Source organism: Ipomoea nil, unplaced genomic scaffold, assembly GCF_001879475.1.
Source record: "Ipomoea nil cultivar Tokyo-kokei standard unplaced genomic scaffold, Asagao_1.1 scaffold0804, whole genome shotgun sequence".
Lineage (NCBI taxonomy): Eukaryota > Viridiplantae > Streptophyta > Magnoliopsida > Solanales > Convolvulaceae > Ipomoea > Ipomoea nil.
The window spans coordinates 1,718,091-1,744,735 of record NW_017617232.1 but is presented as its reverse complement, the minus strand read 5'-3'; the positions used below and the strand labels follow the sequence as shown (position 1 = coordinate 1,744,735).

Sequence of the window (26,645 nt, the reverse complement as noted above, 5' to 3'; positions counted from 1 at the left end):
CTTTTCCAAGAGTATTTCTTTGCCTAACTAATCATTATATCGTAAATTACTGATATAAAATACATTTTTAGTGTATTAAATGTCTATTTTTTGTATACTAAAGGTTCATTTTTAGATATTAAATAACTCAGTATATTAAATATAAACTTTTAATATATTAAAAATAAACATTCAATATACTAAAAAAATGAATATTTATTTGTGATCAAAAGTGAACATGTAGGTCTTGATCCACGGCAATGTTGTAAAAATCCAATCGTTATACTCTGTATCACGGCGCGCATAGCCCTGTGCGCCCCGCGCCTTCCAAAAAGACGTCGTTTTGATAAGTTATGTAGGGAGTTGACGTGATTATGTGTATTTGTTTATAAATTATGTGTATTTATTTATACAATTATGTGTATTTGTTTATACAATTATGTACATTTTTTATACAATCACGTACATCTTTTTTATACAATTATGTACATCCGAAACAGGAAATTTATGTGTATTATGTTAAGAGTTGATGTTTATTATGTTAAAAGTTTATGTATAGTATGTATTATGTTAGATTATAGGGAAAATGGCACTTTTTCCCCCTATGTTATATACTTATAGCACTTTTTCCCCTCAATTATTTATGTAAGCACATTAGCCCCCTCAATTATTTTAAAAGTGGTGGTTTTCCCCCCTAATATATTAAATTGACATTTCTACCCTTAAAGTAAACATTTTATTTATTTTACTTCTCCAACAAATTATTGCGTATATGTAGCGATTACCACGGTTCGGTTCGAACTGAACCAGACACTATAGTAATCGAATTAAAAGTTTTCAGTTATGATTCAGATCTAGAACCCAATATTTGGATTTCAATTTATTAAATTTAAGAATAAAAAAAAAACTGGATCATGAACTGGCGGTTCCGGATCCCGTTCGCGATTTTGAACCGTCTTTATTTTAAAATTTTATTTTTTATTTTAAAATAGTTTAAATTCAACAATAAATGTATTTTATTTTTTCAGTTCGGAACATGAACCGGCCATTCCAGTTCGCGATTTTAATAAACTCTAAATATCGCATTTTGATTATAAATTGTAATTGAAATATTTTGGTTTGGTTACTATAGTATCTGGTTTGAACCAAATTATAGTAATAATTTATTGGAGAATAAAAATAAATGAAATATTTATTTTAAGGGTAAATATGTCCATTTAACATTTCAGGGGGAAAAAGAGCCACTTAAATAATTAAGGGGGAAAAAGTGCTATAAGTATATAACATAGGGGGAAAAAGTGTCATTTTCCCTAGATTATATGTATTATCTTTTTTAAAAAAAATATGTATATTTTGTTATACAATTATGTACATTCATGTATACAATTATGTGTATTATAGTATAAAATTATGTACATTTTTGAACATGAGTTTTTTTTTAAAAAAAAAAAGAAAATTAACCGCCAACACAGGGTAGCGAAATTTCAAAAAAAAAAAAAAAAAAAAATTGAAACGACGTCGTTTTGCATCAGGGCACACAATGCAATGCGCGCCCCGGTGCATGATATAAATTGCCGTAAAAATTGGCCTAGGCCAATGCGATTTCAGCCCTAGGTGCCTTTTAGTTGATTGACCGACCAAGCGCCGAGTTGGGCGCCTAACTCTGCCTAGTTGGCGCCCAACTAGGCGGAGTGGTATCTTTTGCCTACTCAGTTGCTCATCTTCTATATTCCTCTAGCCATGTACTCAACTAACCATCTATCATATATAATTGACTAGTTTGTGTGATTATAATAGTACAACAACTCACAGCCCTAAATGAGAAAAATGGAGACAATATGATATAGTCAAATTACTCAACCACATAAGAGGTGCCTAGGTGCCTGACTAATGCATAGCGTCTTCTGCAACATTGTTCCATCGTATGCTGCTTCTAATCTAATATGTGAGCATTTGAAATGTTCAAATTTTTAATTAAATATCCATAGAACACGCAATTCTCAAGAATACAACAAAAATGCACTTTTGCTTATTCTTATATTTGACCCCCAAAAAAACCCGATAGTATTGAAGTTGATATTATAATCATACAACCACAAATTGAAAATCATTTTAATTAAGTCTCTAATTGCAAATCAATTTAGATTGTTACAATAACAAGTTTTTCTTTTTAAGTATGTTACTAAAAATAACAAGTTAATTCGCTAAATCAATTATATTTATAATGGAAATCACATGTAGTTTTGGTCCCTTAAGAGCATCTCCAACCACTCCATCTCCAAAATACCAAATTTTTTCAGCAAATGTCACATCAGAAGGAATATTCTCAGCATATTTTCACACCAAATTTTATTCATCTCCAACCCATTTACACCAAAACATCAAACTTTTACACTAAAATAATTTTATTTTTCAATTATTAGTTCGAATTTAGTTAGTTTAATATAATTTAGTTCGAACTTAATTAGTTTAATATAAAATATAATTTGTAATGTAAATAATAATTTTTATTAATAATAATTTTTTATAACATAAATTATTTTAAAAAATCGAATTTAACAATATTTTTGAAATTTTAATTTATTCCACAATAATAAAACAACATACAACATCTAGTACATTTAATTATCGGAATTACTAAATCGTTTCCACAAATGCTCAATCGTTCCCACAAATGCTCAATTTGGGAGGAAGTGGGAGTGGACTAGTAAATTATTAATTTTATTATATTTGTTCAAAATTGTGTTGTATTTTCTAATATTATTATTATGTCGTATGTATTTTAATTTTTATTATGTTCTAGTCATGTTTAATGTATGTCGTATGTATTTTAACTTTTATTATGTTCAAGTTATGTTTAATGTATTTGGAATTTTATTTCGATCGCCTCAATGTGATCTTTAAAATGGTATAATTTTTATTTAATAATACAAAGTTTAAATATAAGTATTTAACAAAATAAAAAATTACATATAAAACAATTAAGGATATACTTGGAATTATAAAATTAAATAAGGGCAAAAGGGACAATTTGGGATTATAGCGCGGATGAACAGTGCAGCGCCAAATATAGCGCTACACTGTTCATTAACGCCATTCCCTTTGGCGTTTTGGCGAGACACCTTGGAGAGAGAAATTTGAGGGAATGGTGTTTTGGGGATGGAAATTGGCATACCGTTGGAGATGCTCTAATATTGCTGATTTATAAATCGGGTTTATCTATTTTAAATTTGAGAAAATGGTCAAATATATCCCTGAACTTTATACGAAAAATTAATTAGACGTCTAAACTTTTAAAAGTTGTAATTAAATCTATTGAGAAACCAAAAGTATATGATCCAAACTTATCTTGAAAACAAACATATACAAAATGAATTACCTGCAAAAAGTAAAAATCTGTGATTATTTATTAAAAAAATCACAGTACAAAAATCATTGAAGCCCTAGCCAGCTAATTACTAATTAATTAAGATGGTATCGACTTCATATATATGTCATTAGCAGAAAAATAAAAACGTAAAAAACTTTACAATTTAAGTTTTGAATATAAAAAGTTAGACGGCTAAGCATGTTGAGTGGAGTTGGTGATCATATCTTAAGTTGAATTAATCACAAAATTAAGACAAATTCCGGGCACCTAATCCACCACTAAACTCCCTATCTTTGTGTTTTAATTTTAGGATGTCTTGGAAATAAAAAAAAAAGACTTTTAGAAAATGTTTTTGAGAAAATATTTTTATTTCTAGTATTTAGTTGCATTTCAAAAAAATTATCTTTGTGTATTTGATTCATTTTTTTGAAAATGAGCATAATTATATAATTAAACATTTTAATTATTTTATTTAGATATTAACAATATAAATGGTGGTAGTGGTAGTGGTAGTATAGTGGTGGTAGTGTGGTAGTGGTGGTGTGGTGGCAGCGGCGGTGTTGGTGGTGGTAGTGTATGTGGTAGTGGTGGTGCGGAAACTGGAAATTGGAAACTGGGAGAAGTCATTTTTCAAAAAAATGAGGGTATTTTCCTTTGACCAAACACTCATTTTTCTTTAATTCACATTTTTCACTATTTATCAAACACGGCAAACTCGGAAAATGATTTTCATAATTCATTTTCCGGATTTCCAAACACACCCTTGCTCCCTCAATGATTTCATGACCATATATATAACTCTAAATCCCAAGTACTTTTTCCGGATTTCCAAACACACCCTTGCTCCCTCAATGATTTCATGACCATATATATAACTCTAAATCCCAAGTACTTATTAATGACAATTAATTTTGGTGTAAACCACGAGACGATCCGGGTCTTTCTTTGTCCGTTTAACGGTTCAGATCCACCCGACTAATCCTCGTTCGCTCCAGGAGGCCATGGGAGCTGGTCATGGAGAATCATCACTTGTGGGAATTAAACTCGAGGTGATAGCTCAAGTGACAAATGAGTTCTCTTTGCATATTACGAAACAAATAATACATATAACGTGCCACTAATTTATTTTTTAAACCTATAAAAAAAATAATATGGTAGATGGGTAGTTACTCATCTATCTCATTTTTACTTGTCATATTTATTATGCACTAGTTAAATCAATTTTTTTTTTTAAATTTTCTTTTAATGTTTTTATAATTTTAAATTTATCTTTTTTTATATTTAATAATATTTTAATATATATAGTTTCTAAATATAGTATATAAATTTTATATATTAATACTAAACTAAATATTATGAAAAATCAAATTGTAAATAATTTGAATACAATCAAATTTATTAAACTAAACTAAACATATAAAATAGGATAATAAGAATATTTTCTTTCTATCACAAAAATAAGCATGCAATCTATTTCAATAGTACTGACAATGAAGATCTCTAATATAATCAATGAATAAGCCAACTACAACAATTAAACACAAGAGTCAAGACCTCTTAGTGTGATTCTAACTCATGACTAAAGGTCCCATCTATCTAAAGCCTAGAACCAATTTATTTTAAGTTCTAACACTAACATTAATGTATATGCTTCCGTTAATCAAAGTCTAAGCGTACTACCGATCGTACATCAGTATAATATAATATTAAAAAGTAGAAAGTATTGCCCCAAAAAGGATGGTCAAGTCAGTGAAGAATGAATATTGTACTTGAAAGTCATGAGTTTAATTATTGACAGAATTTTCTAAGTCGAGTTCATCACATGAGATGTGATTTGCTAGCTATTATATATGAGATAGAAAGTATTGTGTTTGAAATTATATAAGTGTTATTATTAATTATTTAAAAAAAAAAAAAAACATGGCGAGAATAAATATAAAATAATAAATGTATTTCAAACTTTTACCGGGAATAAAAGTATATTTGAAATAATTAATGGGGGAGATAATAAGAACAAAGTCAAAGAAGTATTTTAAAATTTCCAATATCTTTCAACTTTATGCCACCCCATATATATTTAATTTCCACTAAAATATTGCAGTTTTGGGAACGTCCAAGATTGCACTTTTCTAAAGTCATTAAAGAAACAAAATGAGTAGTTGAATCATCAACTTCAGTCTGACGTGCAAAGTGGAAGAGTGGAAGACTCCTATTTTGTAATGCAAATGTATCTACCACTAAAACATAAATTAAAATAAAACTTATGATTGCAATTATAATTTGTTAGCATTTATTATATCTTAAAATAAATTCTCGATGTAGATTGTGTTGCATCGAAGGCCGGCGATGTTTGGCATTAAACATTGTGTCAACAGCGTTGACCTCTCTAATAATGAATTATGAGTAATTCGTTCCAATTAATTATTAGTACTGTGATTTTGTTCACAAATTTGAATTATTAACTATTGTTTTACTTATATATAAATGGAATTGGCAGAAGCTCCACTATATAGTATAAAAATTTGACTAGTAACATCTTCATCCATCCGTTTGTTTTTTGCCACCTTACAATAGGAAGGGGTAAAGAGGTACCCTTAGAACGGACATCTTTGTATTAATTTATGTGACATGTAACAAATATCATAAATAATTTAGGGTGTGTTTGATTTAAACATTAGAATTGGAAATGGTAATAAGAATCAAATATTCCGTACTTGGTAATGACTAATGATAATGGATTTAAGTAGGAGGTGTTAGTTCACGTGCTAAGAGTTTTCTAGGTGAAAGATAGGGTGAGATCTAAGCTGTTAATCTAATCTAGATCAACTGCTCAAATCAAGAAAAATTATTTTAAAAAAAAAACGTGCTTCCTGCCAACATGCTTGCAAATGATCAACTGTCTCAAATTGATGCACCTTAAGATATAAAACTACACACCTTAAGTTATAAAACTACGCACCTTAAGTTATAAAACTACACACCTTAAGCTATAAAACAACGCACATTAAATTTAAACTGATGCACCTTAAATTAGAAGCCATGAATGTAAGGTGCCATTGTTAAACTGATGCACCTTAAATTAGAAGCCATGAATGTAAGGTGCCATTGTTATACTATGGACCAGGGTCTTTCATGGTGAACCTTGCTCTAAAATTTATGTATGTATAATTAATATATTATGTCTTTAATTAATAAATTATGTGCTTGTAAATAAATTGAATATACGTAATAACTTAACTACAGACACATAATATATTAACTATATGTACATAATATTTTAACTACAGGCACATTATACGCGCTACATGCACATAATGACCATGTTTGGTAAAATAATTAGCCTATCAACCAATTTTAGCTTACCACTATTAGTTGTTTGACTTAGTTAAACAATCAATATGAATGTTTGATTAATTAACTTTTTGTAACAACTTATTGCTTCAAAATGCAAAAATTTAAAAAACTGCTCAAAGTAGCTTTTTCGATAAGCTTTTTGAGAAAATTATTTTGTATGTAATCAGCTAACAACTAATTTACTAAACCTTTTTCTACAATCAGCTAATGTTATCAACTAGTCAAACCCACTAACTCAACCAACTAACATCCATTTACCAAATACCCCAATATGTTAATGGCAGACACATAATCTGAATGTCATTTTGAACTAAGGTCCATAATGCAATGTGAACTCTGCTCCATGGTATAATTTGAAATACCAGCACTGGTTGCCATGTCAACATCTCTATAATAACAAAACAACATAGCTCCCGCTATCATACTAGTGAAATGTGTGTTAAGTGATACAGCTTGTAGCTATTGTAAGTCATATTTCCACAGAGTTCACTCAAAGGTTCTCTTCCTCTTCCTCTTCCTGCACGTCATCTGAAGCTAGAAGATGATTTAGAGCAACTTTTGCTTTCTTTGTTTCCTTGGAGTTTTCCTGATCTTCCTCACCGTCTGCTTTTCTCTTGACAGATTCATCTTTCGCATCCTCAGCCTCTCCACCCCCGTCCTCATCAGCTTTGACCTCAGAGCCTTCTGCATTTTCCACCGATGAGGGGTTTGGTTTAGCTTCATCACTTTTTTCTCCACCACCAAGAGCCTCTTGGATAGATGTGGTTTCGCATTCGTGTAAGAATGACCGGATGTCGTCATTGCTTGCGAGATCAATGGGAGTCTTGGCTGCTTTGTTTCTAACACTAAGATTTGCACCTTTCTTCAACAAATATTTGACAAGTTCCAGATTAGATCCTTGGGCAGCGTAGTGAAGGGCAGTCATACCCTTGCGATTGGCCGATTTTACAGATACTCCCGATGTAAGAAGAATCCGTACAACCTCTAGATGGCCTTTCTGAGCAGCAAAGTGAACTGCACCCATGTCGTCCATGGCAGCAGCACCCACATCGGCCTTGTTCTTGCAGAGATAATTCACTACCTGTGCATGTCCAGACCACGCTGCCAGGTGGAGTCTGGAGTTCAGTTTACGATTTACCAGATTAGGGGATAGACAGACTAATAAACGAATCAAAATAATGTGTGCATATGCAGAAACAGCTGAGCTACGAAGGAATATCAATTACAAAAAGAACAAAGATCTCCCAATAAAATATATCCAGTGCAACTTCGTTTAACAAGATGACATTTTGAATGGTAAGGTCATCGAGAGAAAACGTGCATGGCCTTTTATAGACCTTGCTAATAAGAAAACTAAGTACATGTTAAATTACTAAGTTAACCATAAGTCCTCTTTCTTAGTTTCTTTCTTCTACAGTATAGGGAGATGAAAAGTATAAGACCTTGATGCAAGTCAAGAGGTGAGTTGAGCAGCACCATCTAATCGTGTAGGGACTAGGGAGAAAGCCTAAAAGGAAGGAGTTTAAAATTGAATACTTCTGTTACAACATATGAGATTCAAATGTTTCAAAGAGGAGCTACCAGTGAAAATGTTAAAGCATTGAAGTTCGCATAAAAACATGTTCTTTTGTTGCATACCTCATAGTTTTACAAAGTATCCATTTAACAAATTTTTACATTAAAACTAAGCTATTATCATTTTTTTGAAGTTGAGCACAAAAGACATCACTGCTCTATTGTTGCCTTCTTGCCGTTCTTGGAACAATCTTCCTGTTAGTACCACCTTTACGTTAAGGATTTCTTTCTTTCCTCTTCTTTTGTTTTCATTTACTATTTTTTTAGGGAAATTGCGCTTTTTGTCCCTAAGTTATAGGGTAATTCTAGGATTCGTCCCTCTACTTGTTGATAGTGCTCACTTCTCGTCCCTAAGCTATAACTGACGTTGCAAATTTCATCCTTTTTTCTAACAAACAGTAGGGACGAAATTTACAATGTCAGTTATAACTTAGGGACGAGAAGTGAGCATGACCTATTAGAAAAAGGAAGAAATTTGCAACGTTGGTTATAGCTTAGGGACAAGAAATGAGCATATTAACAAGTAGGGACAAATCCTACAATTACCCTATAACTTAGGGACAAAAAATGCAATTTTTCTTTTTTTTTTTTTTTTTTTTATATGTTATTTATTTCTAAAGCTAATGTAATTGCTACAGTGCTACTACATTTCTAAGAAATTTTAGAACAAGACATTCTTTTTAAGTTTTCTCATCCCAAACACCACATAGGCACACTAACCTAAAATGGACATACACTAGCAATAATGTTAAACCTTCTCTTCAATCTTCATTGGATTGAGCTCCTCTGTCTGATTACCTTTCTGGAATCACACTCTAACTCCTGTTGTCCCAGACATAAACCAATCGTTTCAATCAGCAAACCACTTCTCTCGTAAACTCTTAGCACTTTGGCCATCCCAACTTCTTTACTCCCCTCACAGAACACTGTTTCACTTCCATGTGCACTGCTCTTATTGACCGTACTTTTTCTCTTTGGTTTACAACTTCTCTTTCTAGGGGTGATACAAAAGATAGCAGTTTCATGATTTTAGAGACCAGAATGCTGGACGTATAACTGTATAAAGGTGACTGTTTTTGGAAGCTAAGCGGATATCAAAGAGAAACTCATGACCATCTATCAACTAATGAATGAAAATTAATGTACGGTGCTATTAACACCATTCATCTCACAATCTAAGTTAACATGCCTTGGCTGATAAATGAGATTTTGAATACTCACATCCTAGCTTGAACTTATCATTTTGAATGATACCATAGACATAGAAATTAAAATTGTTTCTAGCATTAAAACACACAAAATGTTGAAATTCTCAGTCAAGTAACAATTAAACAAATCAAAGTTCAAATGCCAGCATAGGTAATAACACAAGCTATAATGAAAATGCTCCCTACATTCTTAAATCTTTCAATGCCCATTTCCAAGAAAATTCAAATCTCACACAAAATTTTATTCATCTCTAACCTATTACACCAAATTTGTAAGACATAGAAATTCAAGATTTTCCTAGCATTTAAAAAGTACTTTGTATACACCCAGCAGGCCCGCCCAATCCCAAAAGACAGGTAATATAATTGAAATTAAATTGTTGAGTTGAGAGAAGAGAGATAGAGAAGCAAAATACGGGGTTCGAGAGTGCTTGTCTCTGGAGTTGACTGCGAGTGGGTTGGAGCTGCATATTCTCTGCACGGCGGTCAGGTCACCCGCTCGAGCCGCCGCGTGTAGTTCCTCGTTCGATTGTTTCTTTGGGTTTCCCATTTTCCTTTCCCTGATTCTTGTGAGCTTCAACAAAACCAGATTTTCTAGTTTCTGTATCAGTGACCTTCAACTTCAATGCACAAATGGCGATGTGATTTGGGGATTTTTACGGGTCGGGCTAAGACTTAAGAATGGTTTGTTTGTTTGGTTGGTTTTAAAAATAAAAATTTTAATTTTTTTTAAAAAAAAATTCTGTATCAGTGCCCTATGCACAAATAATTTACTCCCTTCACGATAAACAATTCCCCTTCTTGAAATATCTAACATAAGATTGTCATTTTCATAAATACAATTATATTTATACCTTTATTACTAAAAATATTCTTTCAATAAAATTTTGAAATATCGATATTTAGTTTATGGTTTTATTGTATCAAACCCATCATAAAATTGATACTAAAAACATAATAAGTCTCAATCAAAATTACATCTACCGTTATAACTCCCGTTATCTTTTCCATTATTATTATTATTATTATTATTATTATTATTATTATTATGTATAGCCTTCGGTCATTTTACATGTTAATCTAAACAGTTAATTTTTTTAAATATCTTTTTACCAACCATTGATATAATTCGCTGGTCAAATCCGTTAACACTAACCGCTAACTGCTGATTGTCAAGTAAAGACATTGCGAGATAGTTTCACACTTCAATTTGTTGTGTGATTTGAATATGTTGGAAAAATAGTATTAAAAAAGCATTTTAAGTGGCTATTTTGTGGTACAATTATCAGTGGGATCCGCTTTCGATTTGGGTCGGGTAAAAGTGGATTAGGATTCTTCGTAGTGAGACGAAGAGATTGATATATTGTACACTCAAAATGGATAATGGATGAATGAGATATTGATTCTCAAAGTAGACCCATTGAGTTGGAAAAATGAAGGGAAAAATGTGAGCTTTTGTCCCACGTTGGTCTGGGAAGAGGATTTGCCCCACTATTTATACAAGAGTCTTTTAGAGGCTCATTGAATGTATAGCATAGAGGTTTTTTCTCGCGCGTAGGGGGGTGCAAATCAAATCCCAAACTGAGATCGAAAAGGCTTGATTCACGTGGGCACAAATTGGCTTAGAATCAGCTTGTCAAGTTTTTGGCATGGTTCCCAGAATCAGCTTGTCTTCTCTTGAACCGTTACGAGTTTTAATTCTCAAGATTAACGGTCAGCTGTTACAACTGTTTTTATCTGATTTTAATGTTATAATAAATGCCAAATTAAATGTTATTAATCTTACACCTCCTATATAAGAGTGTTGTAGAGCAGCAAGTTTTCCACAAGAAAGTAGTGAAGAACTACGGACTTGGAACAACACACACAACACAGAAAATATTGTTTTCCCAGCTCCAAAAACTCTGCTCCTACTCCATTCTTGAAGCTGTGTTCTGCCCGTGGTCTAGTTCGTTCGTTTGGGTGCTCAAACATCGAACCGTTGTACATTTTATCTTGGGAAACCTAGGCCACAACGCTCCTAGCACTTTTTGGGAGGTGGCAAATAAAGTTTTAAGGAAAAAGGCACTTCGCCTAACTCGTACTTACCATCTTTCTTCCTCTTCTTCTTTCGTGTTGGATTATGCTTTAAGCAAAAATCCTTTCTCCTTTTGATATAGTCGTCGGATTGGAACTATAATCTAAATATTATAAGTTTCAATTTTTGGTTGATATATATTTGTAATTTTGTATATCTTTTTCGGAGTTTTTCGTAGATATATATGTATATATAACCTTGGGTCCGGTTTATATATATATTTGTGTGTGTGTGTGTGTGTGTGTGTGTGTATATATATATATATATATATATATATATATATATATATATATATATATATATATATATATATATATATATATATATATATTTCGGATATATATCGAATAATATTTTATATATTTTCGTGTGTATATATAAATATTATTTTACGATATTAAATCGACTTTTGGTTTATTATTTCCAACAGAATACTCTCTTTGTCAACAAATCCCTCAAGTGGTTAATATGATTGGGCTTAATTCTATTTTTTTTAAAAAAAAAATTTTCATTGTATAAATAAAATACTTGGTAAATAAATATATAGCATTATTTTGTATTATAACCAAGGTTGCAAAATAAGTTAGGCGCCCGATTAATTATTATTTAAAAAAATTTAAACTAAAAATTGTAAAATTCACTAATAAAACATAAGGTTCCCATAGTTATTTTTTACAAACTATTTACGTAAGTGGTTGTAAAATTGTTTAAAATATTGTTTAAACCATCTAAATACATAAAAAACTAAAATTAAGAGCTAAAGAAGCATTTTTTTGAGAAATTGGTAGGGCAAACCGCCTATAGCGATCTCGAAAAAAATAGCGATTTCAAAAAAATAAAATTGTCCAAAACGGACAACCGAGTCAAAAGTTATGTCTTGCCGAACTTTTGACACTTTACAATTAAAAAAAAAAAATCGCTGGTTCAGCCGGCTAGGCGGTCTAGGCGGCCGTCTAGCCGCCCGGCCGCTGAGGAGGCCAAATTCGGCCTTCCTCGCTGCTGCCGGGCAGGGCCTAGGCACGATTTTTGCAACATTGATTATAACTTTGATATTTAATTAAAAAATAGTGTACAAGAAAGATAATAGACAATGTAGTGAATATAATCAATTGATGAATTTGAATGTAAAGAATATTTTTTACATTGGAGAAAAATAAAGACAATATAACTAATGAAATTATTTCTCTTAATTAATTTATTGATAATGAATAGTTTTTTTTTTTTGAATAAAGACAATGTAGGGATAATGTAACGAATATAATCAATTGATGAATTTGAATGTAAAAATTTTTTCATATTAGAGATAAATAAAGACAATATAACTAATGAAATTATTTCTCTTAATTAATTTATTGATAATGAATAATTTTTTTTTAATAAAGACATTGTATGGACAATGTAGCGAATATAATCAATTGATGAATTTGAATGTAAAGAATTTTTATATTGGAGAAAAATAAAGACAATAACTAATGAAATTATTTCTCTTGTTTAATTTATTGATAATGAATAATTTTTTTTTTTTTTGAATAAAGGCATTGTAGACACATAATTGTAAATTAAAGAAATGCATATGTATTATTTTTTGTTGTAGCTACTAAATTATTATTTGATTTAATAAGAGTAAAATAGAGTAGTAATTATGCCAACTTGGATTGGGATGAGGTTCGAACCTAAGACCATTCTTATTGAAATCAATGAGTAAGTTAACGGTGAACTAACAAAAATTAACGGAGAAGATAATATTTAACGTAAAAATTAACAGATAATCATATCATTAAGGATAAATTAGGAAATCTCAAGGAAAAATTAAAATCTAATCAATCTTAGTCATTCATCTGATTAAAAAATTTCACCGTCGTTTTTTTTTACCCATTATAGGCCTAACTCTCTTTGGCTCTTATTAGTACAGTAAATTTTGGGACAAAAATTCAAACCTTGTAGATTGACATGGAGGGGGATACCCGAAAAGAAAAAGGACTAGGCCCTACCGTTACGGGATCATCTTGCTCTCAAATGATCATTCTCAATGGTCTCCTCCAAACTAGGAGGGCAATGCTCAAGCTCTCTCCAGTCCATGTTCATAAGTGCGCCCATAATTGCGACGGCATCTACACAATCATTCGGCTCTCGAACAATGCAGCGGAGAGAAATCTTTCGGTCATTCTCTAATCTCTGACGAATATTCTTAATATATACACTTATGGTGCCCCTCATGGTATCATTTCTAGGGTCCAGTTGACAACCTTTTCAGCATCTGTTTGAATTTCAATATCTCTAATACCTCGGTTCCAAGCCCATAAAATGCCTCTAGAGATCCCTTCAGCTGCAATGATAGTGGAAATTTAACTAAAAAAATAAATAAAAAAAAAATTCAAAACTTGTAGATAAATCTAAACTCTCTCTAAACAAAGTGGTTGTAGTTTAGTGGTAAGAATTTCACGTTGTGGCCGTGGAGACCTGGGCTCGAATCCCAGCAGCCACAAATTGCATGTTTTTCTCTTTCTGTGTTATAACACTACGTCCTTACCTCATGTTTTCCAACGCTGCATGGGAAGCACGTGTGTGTGGGATACGAATACACCGTGGCGTCACTTCTTCTAATCTCGGCGATTAATTGGATAATGTCTCCCTCCATATCCATCCCACAAGCTCTGGAGCAACACCATGCAACTTGTTTGTGATTATTGGAAGTTACTCTACTAACTTCATTATTCTAATGTCTTTAATTGAGTGTGTTGACTTTTAACAGATTGATTTTTTTTTTTTTTTTTACTCCGTTTGATTTTAAACGAATGTATTGGATTCAAATATAATGAACTTTGATTTTAATTGACTTTAATTGAATATTTAGGTTTCAAATATAGTTAATTGAAACCACAGACTAATACAACTAATATGACGCCACGCAAGGACGCCCAAACAATCATCATTTAAGACATCGAGAAGTTCATCACAAGGATCATGGAGTATAGATGTGCCCCTGCTAATAGTTGTTGCCATGTGCGCCAAGAGGTCAGCAGCTCTATTCTGTTCACGAACCGCGTGTAGAACCTTCCAGACAGGGATGCTCCTGATTTCTTTCCTGCAAGCCGCCAAGATGTTATCAACAGGTTCTCAAAGGATTTGCCCTTGCAAAAACCCTCCACAATATCTAAGGAATCTGTTTTAAAAAATCATGTGGTTAAGCCCCATAGTCTTGGCTAACTAGATACCCTTTGGTTAAGCCCAATGTTGTGCATAAAACCTTTCAACTAGCAACCCTGATCATCTCTAATGAAACCACCGCACCTGGCGATGCTATTGCTTGGGATGGAACTGCCATCAATATTTGCCTTAACCCAACCAACTTGTGGCCTGATCCACTTCAATTGTCTCCAACAAATACTCTCTATCGGAGCTATTAGGCCCTTAGCCTTTGAGAACGATATATTTATTTCCTCCACTTGATCTCTAATCCATTTGATTCTTGCAGCGAGGTTTATATTAGTACCTGAAAATACCAAATCATTTCTCCACTTCCACAGCCACCACATTGTGACCGCAAAGGTTACACGTTGTTCATGTTTTCGATTACCAGAGGAGAGCTCAGATATACCCTCGTCAAACCAGTTGGTGTAATCTTGATCCTAGAGTCTTCTATGGTCATAAGGTATGAGAGATTCCCAGACACTATTTGCAATTGGACATCTTTGCATGATATGATCTATGTCCTCCGGGAGGTTCCTACATATCCCACAGAAAACTTCGGAAGTGAAGCCGCGCCTAGCCCTTTTAGTGTTTGTCATGTGGCAGTCGTGACGTGCGAGCCATAGGAATGTGCGGATTCTATAAGGCACTTTGAGACTTCAAATATAATTCCATACTCTTCTGTACGTCGAAAGGCCCCTACTGTAATGTCATAAGTTGATTTAACAGAGAATTTACCAGAATAGGCCACGTCCTAGCCCAGGCCATTTTCAAGCTCACAGTCATCTAATAAGTTGAACGCCGCCAACATACTCAAGCACTCCTCAAGAAGCAGGTTCGAAAGTTTCTCCCACAGCCACCCCGATTCTGGGACCCAGTACTCAAAGACTTTAGCGTATTACTCTGTCGAAGGGATCATACCTAATGCGACTTAGCAAAGTGGCTTGTTTTCCTATCCATGAATCGAGCCAAAACAATGTTGATCTGTCGTTCTTCACCAACTTTTTGCTCCCTTTCAGAAGGATTGGCGCCGACTTAAGAATACCCTTCCATACATTTGACATGCCTGACTTGGCAGACTAGGAAGTTGGACCTTAGCTTCCATGATTTTTACGCATAAGCCATCTTCTTTATTCATTAGCTTCCAACCCAATTTGGCAAAAAGAGCTTGGTTCATTTAGTCCAATCTCTGGATTCCCAACCTTCCTTGATCTTTGCTCTCCGTGACCTTCTTCCAACTTATCAAGTTGCACTTTCGATTACCTTTTGACGATCCCCATAGGAAGTCTCTGGAGAGCCTTTCGAGACGAGAAAGCACTCCTTGGGGAAGGAGGGATGATTGCATTGTGTAACACGGAATTGCTGACAGAACTGACTGTATGAGGGTTGATCTCCCATCAAAGGAAAGAGTTCTATTCTTCCAGCCTGTGAGCCTCGCTTGGATTCTAGACATTAAGTCGGCATATGAATCCTGTTTGAGCCTACCATGAATTGAGGGCACGCCCAAATACCTTCCCAGATCATTTACTATAGGGATTCCCAAGCTGCTGCTTATTGCTTGTTGTATCTCCACACTCGTGTTCTTGGAAAAAAAGATTTACGATTTCATGTAACTCAACCTCTGTCCCGAAAGTGAACAGAACTCATTAAGGCATTTCTTAACTACTGAAGCCTGGTGGAGAGATGCTTCTCCAAAAAATACCAGATCGTCTACAAAGAAGAGGTGACTAATGCAAGGCCCTTTCCTTGTGATCTTCATGCCTTTCCACTGGCCATTCTTCACGGATTGCTCAATTAAATGGCTCAGCCTTTCCACATAGAGTACAAATAGAAGAGGTGACAGCGGATCCCCTTGGCGTATGCCACGCTCTAGCATAAACCATTTCGATAATCTACTATCAAATGATATTGCTAACCTAGAAGTGGAGACACAAGACATTATATTCCTAATCCAATCTGGGCTGAAACCTGCTTTTTGAAGGGTAGAACGAATAAAACTCCATGAAAGCCTATCGTAGGCCTTTTCCAAATCGATTTTGATCACCATCAGCCCTCCCTTCCCACTCTTGGACCTCAGCGAATTTAGAACTTCCTGGTAAACCAATACATTATTCGTTATTTGTCTGCCCAGCACAAAGCTAGTCTGGAAGGGACCGATTAGCATTCGCATGGCAGATTTCAACCTTAATGTCATGGCCTTGGTCAACATTTTGTACGAGACGTTACACAAACCAATTGACCGGAATTGGTTAACAAGCTAAGGATTAGGAATCATTGGGACAAGACAAATCACCGTATCATTGCATCCATTAGGTAGGTGCCCAGTCGAGAAGAAATCAGAAGCAAACTTGATCAAAGAATCCTTGACAGTGCCCATGAATTTTGGTAGAAGCTGGTTTGGAAACCGTCCGAGCTAGGAGCCTTAAATTGCGCCATCTCAAATACTGCTTCTAGATCCTTAACCGTGAAATGAGCATTGATAGCTAACCATTGAGACGTGTGGAGAGGGGGGAAGAACGCATCATTTAAGTCCTCCAACTGTGTGGTCGAGTCCTCTGAAAACAAGTCCATATAGAATGCGTGGAAGGGTTCCAAAATTCCATCACCATCTGAGATCCATTCTCCAAAATTGTCTTTGAGTCTACGAACTGTCGAGGCTGATTTGCGTACTGCTGTAGCTGCGTGGTAAAACCGCGTATTGCGATCGCCAGAAACAATCCACTCCTCCCTTGATCTCTAGAACCAGAGGAGTTCCTCCTGGTAGAGGATTTCATCGAGCTCCCGCCTTAGTTTGCGGTCCAATTTGATAAGGTCCAGTTTCTGGTAGACAGATAAACTGCGTTGCACACCACTAATTCTTGCAAGCACCCTTCACTTCCTTCGGAAGATGTTGCCAATGGTATGTTTGTTCCAGTCATCCAGCTGCTTAGACAGATTTGATTTATTAGCTTCCAAGCTGACGTCTGACTTCCAAGTGCTAGACACCTATTCCTGGTAGTTCGGGTGGGTTCACCAGGCCGCATTGAATCGAAATCTCCTAGACTCACCAAGGGTATGATATGAATTTACCATGGGTAAATGCAAAACCTCCACGTCTGGGGACCTGATTTTCCACTCAATATTGCAAAGGGCACGATCCAATCTTGCACCCTTGAAATTTGGTGAGCTGAGTCCTTGCATCCAAGTATAAGCTGGGCCCGAGTATCCGAGATCGATCAAGCCTTCACGGAAAATCCAATCCTGAAAACCTGCACACCGAGACGAGGCAAATATGTTAAAACTATTTGTTTCTTCTTTGGACAAAACAACGTTAAAATCTCCTATTGACATCCATACACCATTAAAACCCAACGACTGCTGAGAAAGATCAGTAAAAAGCTTTCTTCTCAATGATGGGTTGGACTCCCATATACAAATGATAGGAACCAAGGATCCTCATCAACCATCATAATTCAAACAACGACAAACTGGGGGTGGGTATGGATCACCTCAATCGAAACCGAGCTCCTACAAAATACCCAAATACCCCCGAAAAATCCTACTACTTCTACCCTAAGCCAGTCATCAAAACCAACTCTGGAGTAGATCCTATCAGCATGAGAGTCAAAGAATTTTGGCTCTAATAAACATAAAACCAATGGCTTATAATCACGGATGAATTGTTTCAAGGAGCGAGCAAACAGTTTGGATATCAACCCTTGGAAATTCCGTACAAAACAGTCCATAAACAAAGTCTAGAAAGGGAAGCTCAATGGAGTACGCGGTTGCCCGCCTCAAGGCCAAGCTGTAACACCCCATTTTTCTAAATCTAAATTCCCGAATACTTATCTTAACAAGATAAACTAAGCATGAACTAAAAGAAAGATTTAAAAACTTAATTCTATTTTCAAACATCCAACGGGTGTTACCGCCACAATCACCACTCGAGGTGACTGCACAGGCTAAAAAGGGAAAAATAACTAAACAGTCAACTTCATTGATTTAACTGATTGCTATAATCTGCAAGTGCACAGAGTCAATCACAGTATAAATTCCTGGAGTATTCCAGGGTCGATCCCACGAAGAACACTATTAACTGTTATCTTAAATAATCAAATTGTTGATAAGGAAATTCGCAAATAAATAGAATTAATGTGATTAAAAGAATATTTATGAATTTAAAGCAAAGGGAAACTCCAATTGAGAGAAGACTAGGGATTTGGGTTCACCTATTAGATAATTAACTAACTCTCCTAAATATCAATTCTTATAACTATAGTGATGATTGCCTCATATATATCCTAATACTCCGTCGAGCTACTAGGTTGTATCCAATTAACTATGATCATCCGTCGATATCTCACCAACATTAATTAAACCCATTAAGCAACAATCAAATATCACCACAAATACCTAAAGCTATGTCTAGTTTAGGTCAATTGTGTTTATCTTATGAGTTCTAGGTTCATAATTCACCTGTCAGTTCTTCTTATGAACCCTAATATTATAGTTATGCAGTGGCCAGGCACACAATCCACAATTAAAATACATAAAATAAATATAATCAAGTTCAATTATTCAATTGAAATTAGAAGAATCAACACATCAGGAAGAATAATCAATTAATCTAATATAGGCTAATCCAAATCCCTAATTTAAATTCTAGCCAAAAATCATATTTGAATGTTCAAGAAATAACATTCTGGAAATTTTAACAAGAAATAAAAATAGAGACAGAAGAAAGTAATTCAAGCCTAGAGAAGCGATAGCTGCAACCGAAGCTCCGCTGCCTGCAATCTCTCGCTTGCCCAGACCTTCTTTCGTACTTTTCCCTTCTCCTTTTTTTGTTCTGTTCTCTTCCTCCCGTCCCAAAAACAAGAACAGTTTTATAAGGGTTCTTTTCTCCTCTTTGCCGTGAAAGAAAGCAAAACCCAACTATCCCCTCATTCCCCTTTTTCTTTTGCTGCGCCAATCTGACAAAGAAAACAAAAATAAAATAAAGTTAAAATAATAATAATTATAAACTAATGAGACAACTCATTAAAACATAATTATTAAAACACTTATTTTAAATTGAAGATATAAAATTACTAAGTAAATTTAATACTATAGATAAAATAAAACTCTTATTAATAAAAATACAACATTAGCCTAATATCTATTAAAACCCATCTAAACTAGTCTAAACTAATAACATATAACTAAATATAATATTTATAATAAAATTAACGCTAAAACTTAATTTATTTATGCAACTCACTAGCTAAAATTATTCTAAATAATGTGTAGAAATTAAGCTCATCAAACTTCCCCACACTCAAGGTCTTGCTTGTCCCCAAGCAAACTTATTCAATGAAATCAAAATACTAACCATAACCATGTCAACTAGGCATTCAATTCAAGGGAATTAGTGAACACATAATACTTCATGAGAGTTCAAAGTTATATGCACACAAGACAATAGAGAATAGTAGTCCTCACGGTTGTTCACTCAATCTCTCATAAATATATGTATAGGAAAGGCACACACCTTCCTCTATTGAGAGTGCACTTGCCATAAGCTTGCTTGTCCACCAAAACTCCTCTACCAAAATTATATGAAGAACAAAAGTCAAAAGGTCTTTATTTATGGGTTGTAATGGGGCCAAGGGTATGTGGTTTAACAAAGAAAGGATATATGGAAATAGAAATAAAGTCCAAGGAATCAGTAGAGCCATAATTTCACCATATCAAGAGCAAGAACTCGTATTCTACCCATACAATGAACTCTATTAAAACAAGCTACCACTGCTTCATTCCCCCTCATCATTTTCACTGATAAACAACTTTCAAAACCTCTATCTCTTTTTCATCTTCTTTTTTTTTTTTCATTTGTTTTCTCTTTTTTTTTTCCTTTCTGGTAAAACCGAATAGATAGCTCATCATTTCCACATCACCCTCAATAGTACTCTTCCCATAATCATCAAATTTCTATCATGCCTTCATTGCTCATAAATCATTTTAAGAATAAAATGAGCACAAAAGTTTGGGCTAACAAGATTTTTCAACCCACAAAATTAGAATAGATCTCCTTTTGTTCTCTTTTTTTCTTCATCCCCTTTGATCACAACAATTCCTCACCCAAAGAAAACCAATTGTAGAATCACCTTTCAACTCCAATCTCACCCATACTTCATCACTTTTGGTCACCTTGCACAGATAAATGAAATAATGACATCTACTAACCCAAGGACGGGTTAAGAGGCTTCTTTTTGTGAGCTAAGGTTCTTTGGGTTGGCTAATGAAGAAAAATGTCTTTTATATATTTATTATAAAGCTCAAAATGGTTCACTAGGGAAATATAACATGTATAAGGATGTGGTCATCTTTAAGGCCATAAGGCTAAATCCTAATGCCTAAATCATTCTTGTGTCATCATATAACATGTAGCTCTGAAATGGTATAAAGCAAGTTCTAGAAGTAACACAATCATAGAGGGCAAATAAACACTCAAAAATGAAAATAAGTTGCAGTGGGCAACCTCTAGGCTCAACAGCTCACGGTGTGACAGAATTTGACTACTAACTCTATGCAAGCATACATATAGTCAAACACATTCATTGATATTATGCATTCCCAAAACACTGAACTTATCTCCCAATCAACATAATCATTAGATGGCAGTTTTTAAACTTTATTTTGCTGAAAAATGAAGGGAACCATGCAGAAAATTCCAGAAAAAATGCAAAAAATTAATGCAGAAAAATAGAACAATGCAGAAAATGTTGCAGAAAATTGCAAGAAAAATGCAAAATTTTTTTTGATATTGCCTATTTTGCATAAAACTTGCATAAAACATCCCCTAATCTTACTTTCCCTTCCCCACACTCAAACTCAACATTGTCCTCAATGTTAAATATAAAAGCAAGTATGAGAAAATGAAATAAACAGGAAACTTTCCTGTTAGTTGCCAATTTCTTCCGGGGCTGCCTTTTGGTGAAGCAACCATGAATGGTCTCTTTTTCTCTCTTTCAATCTCTATGGCCTCATACGAACAAACTTTAGTGACCATGAAAGGACCAAACCATCTAGACTTCAATTTCTCTAGAAAAAACTTAAGACAAGAATTAAACAACAAAACTCCTTGCCCTACATTGAATTCTCTCCAAAAATTATTTTTGTCATGCCAAGCTTTAGTCAATGTTCTCCACAATCTCTCTTCTTTTGCATGTAGTAAATGAGCATAAGAAAACATAAGAAAAGTATCATTGTTACTCAAAAACTCGTATTTGAACCGCAATGAAGGTGGTTTAAGTTCAAGTTGATGTGGTGTTTCACTAGGTAAATGCTTAACAAATACTTCTTCTGAAGGTTTCTCAATAACATCAACGAAAAGACATGATTCATCAAAAGTTGGTAATTTTACAGCTTTAGAGATAGAGAATTCCTCTTTTTCTGTACCTACTCTAAAAATCAATTTCCCTAAAGGCATATCAATTAATACTCCCCCTGTCAACAAAAATGGCCTACCAAGTATAAGAGATGTATCTGTGTCACTACCCATATCAAGAATCAGGAAATCAGCAGGAAAATAAAATTTACCAACTTTTACCAATATATCATCCACTACTCCAAGCGGGTACTTGACTGATCTATCAGCAAGTTGAAGGGAGATTGTTGTTGGCTTCATTTCAGCTATTTCCAACTTATTGAAAAGATTTAAAGGCATAAGGTTAATACTGGCACCTAGATCACATAAGCATTTATCAACAACAGTATTACCAATAGTGCAAGGAATAGAAAAACTTCCTGGATCCATTAGCTTAGGAGGTAATTTGCTTTGTAGAATAGCACTACACTCCTCATTTAGATGCACAGTAGCAAACTCTTCCAATTTCTTTTTATTAGACACAATTTCCTTAATATACTTGGCATAAGATGGCATATTGGCAAGTGCTTCTGCAAAAGGAATATTAATTTGTAATTTTTTAAAAACCTCTAAGAATCTTTTGAAGTTATTATTCTGGTTCCTCTTTTGTAACCTTTGTGGATATGGAATGGGGGGTACATAAGGTTTCACTGTAGAGGAATTGAGGTTTTGATCACTAGAATTCTCTTTAGGCACTTGATCCTCTTCTTTATCACTCTCTTTCTCAACCCTCGTGGGTTCATTGTCTTTCATAATTTCATTCAATATCTTACCACTTCTCAACGTGACAGCCATAGCTCCTTCCCTAGGGTTTATTTCAGTGGTACTAGGAAACTTACCTCGATCTTTTTCTGCAACTAGTTTAGCCAACTAACCTACTTGCACCTCTAAATTATGAATGGATGCTTGGTTAGACTGAGCAACCTTATCAATCTTTGCATCCATTTTCTTCATCATAGTGTCCTGGCTAGCCATGTATTGTATGAACATCTCCTCCAATTGAGGCTTCTTCTCCTGAGCAGGAAGTTGAGACTGTTGTGGTGTAGGTGGCTGCTGGAAAGGTCTGTATTGCTGCTGCTGTCCACACTGACAAAAACGAACAGGAATATCACCATAGTGAAATCTTTGCCTTGAAAAGTTTGTAGATGAAGTTGAAGATGAACTTTTTTGGCTTTTTAGTTGATTATCCTACATTTTGATCATAGATTGAGGAGAACAAAAACTTAATTTGAAGAAAAATGTATGTAGGTTGGTGAAAGGGAGTCGCAAATTCACTAAATTGGAGTGCAAAACCTGAATTGCCCGTTTTACTCTTCATTTTAACACCTACTTCACGCAAAAGTTAACGGATGACCAATTTAACTTAAAATTCAATAGTCAGATGACCACTTTGGATGCAATTAAAAGTCAAAGAACCAATTTAAGAAAAGACCATAGTCGGAGAACCATTTTGGAAATTAACTTTTATCCAAATATGTATCTGTCACATCAAAAGTGACTATTGGTGAATAATAAATATAAGAGTATATAACATGATCTGGTCAAAGTTTAATTATATTCCTTAATATGAAAATTCTATTTTTTTTTATATCTATATGGAGGGGGGAAACCCGATGCAACAACTAGCGTCAATGATTATATACATAACGCCAAACCGGAAATTCTATTAATTGTAGTCATTCTTTCAAATATATATTTGTCACAACAAAAGTGACTATTGTTGAATAATAAATATAAGAGTACATAACGCCAAACTGGAAATTCTATTAATTGTAGTCATTCTTCCAAATATGTATTTGTCACATCAAAAGTGACTATTGGTGAATAATAAATATAAGAGTATATAACATGATCTGGTCAAAGTTTAATTATATTCCTTAATATGGAGATTCTATTTTTTATTTTAATATCTATGTGGAGGGGGGAAACTTGAGGCAACAACTAGCGTCAATGATTATATACATAACGCCAAACTGGAAATTCTATTAATTGTAGTCATTCTTCCAAATATGTATTTGTCACATCAAAAGTGACTATTAATATTTTTTTAATATCTATATGGAGGGGGTAAACCCAAGGCAACAATTAGCGTCAATGATTATATGCATAACGCCAAACCGGAAATTCTATTAATTGTAGTCATAAAAAGAAGGTTGGCCCACCAGTCAAATTTAATTACCATATATAGTTAATTGCAATACAGTTGTCAATTGCAATTATATATTTTAAAATATTCTATAATTAAAAAAAAAATTAATACTTTTACTAAAATCGTCAAAATCCATAATCTAGTTAAGCACAAAAAGACGTTTAGAACTAAATTAAGAAAAACTACTATAATTGAAAACTAAATTAAGTATTAACTCAGCATTAAATAATATATAAATTTAATTGAAAAATTTAATAATATATGGACTAAATAGTTTGATATTTTACATTTGGGTAGGAAGTAATATATACAATTTTAGGTTTGTATTGATAGTTAATTTATTTATTTGGAATAAATAAAATTATATCCATTCTGAGTGAGAACTGAGAAGTACGCGTTTTTTGTGTGGACCCTAGCTTACATTTTACACCTATATATACGCATTATGTATTACTACTCTCGTATATCCTCTATTGTTATTTCTTTTTATTATTTGCTATTACTTTTAAGTTTTAACATCGTCATGTCAAGAAGTAGTTTTAATTCCCGACATGCAAATGCAGATGCTCCAATCGATATTTGGAAGCCGGTGGTTTGCCGAGTTTGTGATATCCCTTTTCCAAACACCAAACAACTTATGTACCATTTTGAAGATCATATAAAACAAGGTGTGGTCTTCTCACTTGTAGTCAATGGTGCACCAATGTATTTTGGACCACAAATTGCTCAAATCCGACCACATCAATCCACTTTTAACGAAAATGAAGTTGTTGCACCAATTTCTAAGGAACGTCTCATTGGTACTACTAATCGTCGTCAACAGGAAGTGCCAATGTTTTGTCGAGTTTGTGATGTCCTTTTCCCAAACACCAAACAACTTTTGTACCATTTTGAAGATCATATAAGAGAAGGTGTAGTCCTCGCACCTGTAACCAATTGTGCACCAATGTATTCTGGATCACAAATCGCTCAAATCCGACCGCATCAATCCACTTTTAACAAAAATGCAATTGTTGCACCATTTCCTAAGGAACTTTTCATTGGTACTACTAGTCGTCGCCAACAGGAAGTGCCATCAAATTTTGTTGGAGGGTCTGGCTTAAAGTCAGAAATGAACAACTTGAGATCATCAATGGAATTAAATCCTACCAGTGGCTCTCTACCTCTGTTGAATCAATTAGAAAAACCTTTTGAAGATGCAACCAAGTTTTGCTATTACCAAGAGAATGAAGATGCCAATTTAGCCCTTACTTTAAAGCTTTAGATAAATTTAATTATTGATTATTTATCTTATATTGTCTCTTTATTGTGTATTAGGATTTGGATATGATATTTAGCCTACTAGTTGGCTATTAAGTTTCATTCAATCATTTAATTTATGTTTGAATTTTATTTCTTAGTTAAAAAATACAATACATTCTCTTAAATTCAGCAAAGCTTTAGTGCTTTCTTTTATGTCTTTTTTAATTATTCCAATTTCAATTTCTTAATGTATTCAATTTGTTCACATTTTGATTATATTTTTTCAATTGAAATTGGTTGGTTGGGGGTTCACCAGGATTCAAAAGGTATATATGTGTAATTGTGATTTTTTTTTTTTTTTTTTGCAATCTTTTTGTGGGCTTCAATCTAGTGTGTGACTGTGAAGAACAAAAGGTAACGTAATCAAATCTCTCAATTTGCGTGTGAAAAACAAGCGACCATTGGGCACCATGCGTGAGATTCTTAACTATGTAGTTTTACTTTTTGAGTCAATTCCCAAAATGTCCTCCGATTATGGTATTTTCTCAAATTGATTCCTTGATTTTTAATTGCACCTAAAGTGGTCCTCTGACTATTGAATTTTAAGTCAAAATGGTCATCCGTTAAATTTGGTGTTAAAATGAATGGTAAAAAGGGCAGTTTATATTGTTTGTTGTTTAGAGCTTTGACCTGCCGATTACTTCCCCAAATTAGTGAAAAGATTTTCGCCAAGGAAAAATTGCAATTTGGGGAAGAAGGGGAAAATCGCAATTAGCTAGGTTTATATTCTTTAATTTGGGGAAAATCTTTTCACTAATTTGGGGAAGTAATCGGCAGGTCAAAGCTCTAAACAACAAACAATATAAAATGTTCTTTTTACCCTTCATTTTAACATCCACTTAACACCAAATTTAAAGGAGGATATTTTGGCTTAAAATTCAATAGTCGGAGGACCACTTTGGGTGCAATTAAAATTCAAGGAACCAATTTGAGAAAAGGCCATAGTCAGAGGACCATTTTGGGAATTAACTCTTTACTTTTTTGAGTACTATTAACTCTATTATAAGGTAGTATCTGTTCTATATTTTCTCAAACTACTACAGTCGACCACCGAA

The 26,645-nt window shown here is 33.8% G+C and overlaps 1 protein-coding gene and 1 non-coding gene across 2 annotated transcripts; one reads left to right on the top strand and one right to left on the bottom strand.

Annotated features, from left to right (window-relative positions):
- Positions 1-7,074: 7,074 nt before the first annotated feature.
- Positions 7,075-10,166, bottom strand: LOC109177442 (tankyrase-2). The gene is made up of 2 exons (XM_019326831.1): positions 9,903-10,166; positions 7,075-7,818 (listed from the first exon to the last, which is right to left on the bottom strand). The coding sequence occupies exons 1-2, from the start codon at positions 10,034-10,036 to the stop codon at positions 7,194-7,196; spliced, it is 759 nt and encodes a 252-aa protein (XP_019182376.1). The 5' UTR covers positions 10,037-10,166; the 3' UTR covers positions 7,075-7,193.
- A 3,810-nt stretch (positions 10,167-13,976) lies between these two features.
- Positions 13,977-14,048, top strand: TRNAH-GUG. The gene has a single exon. It is a non-coding gene; the product is annotated as a tRNA-His (tRNA).
- Positions 14,049-26,645: the final 12,597 nt, after the last annotated feature.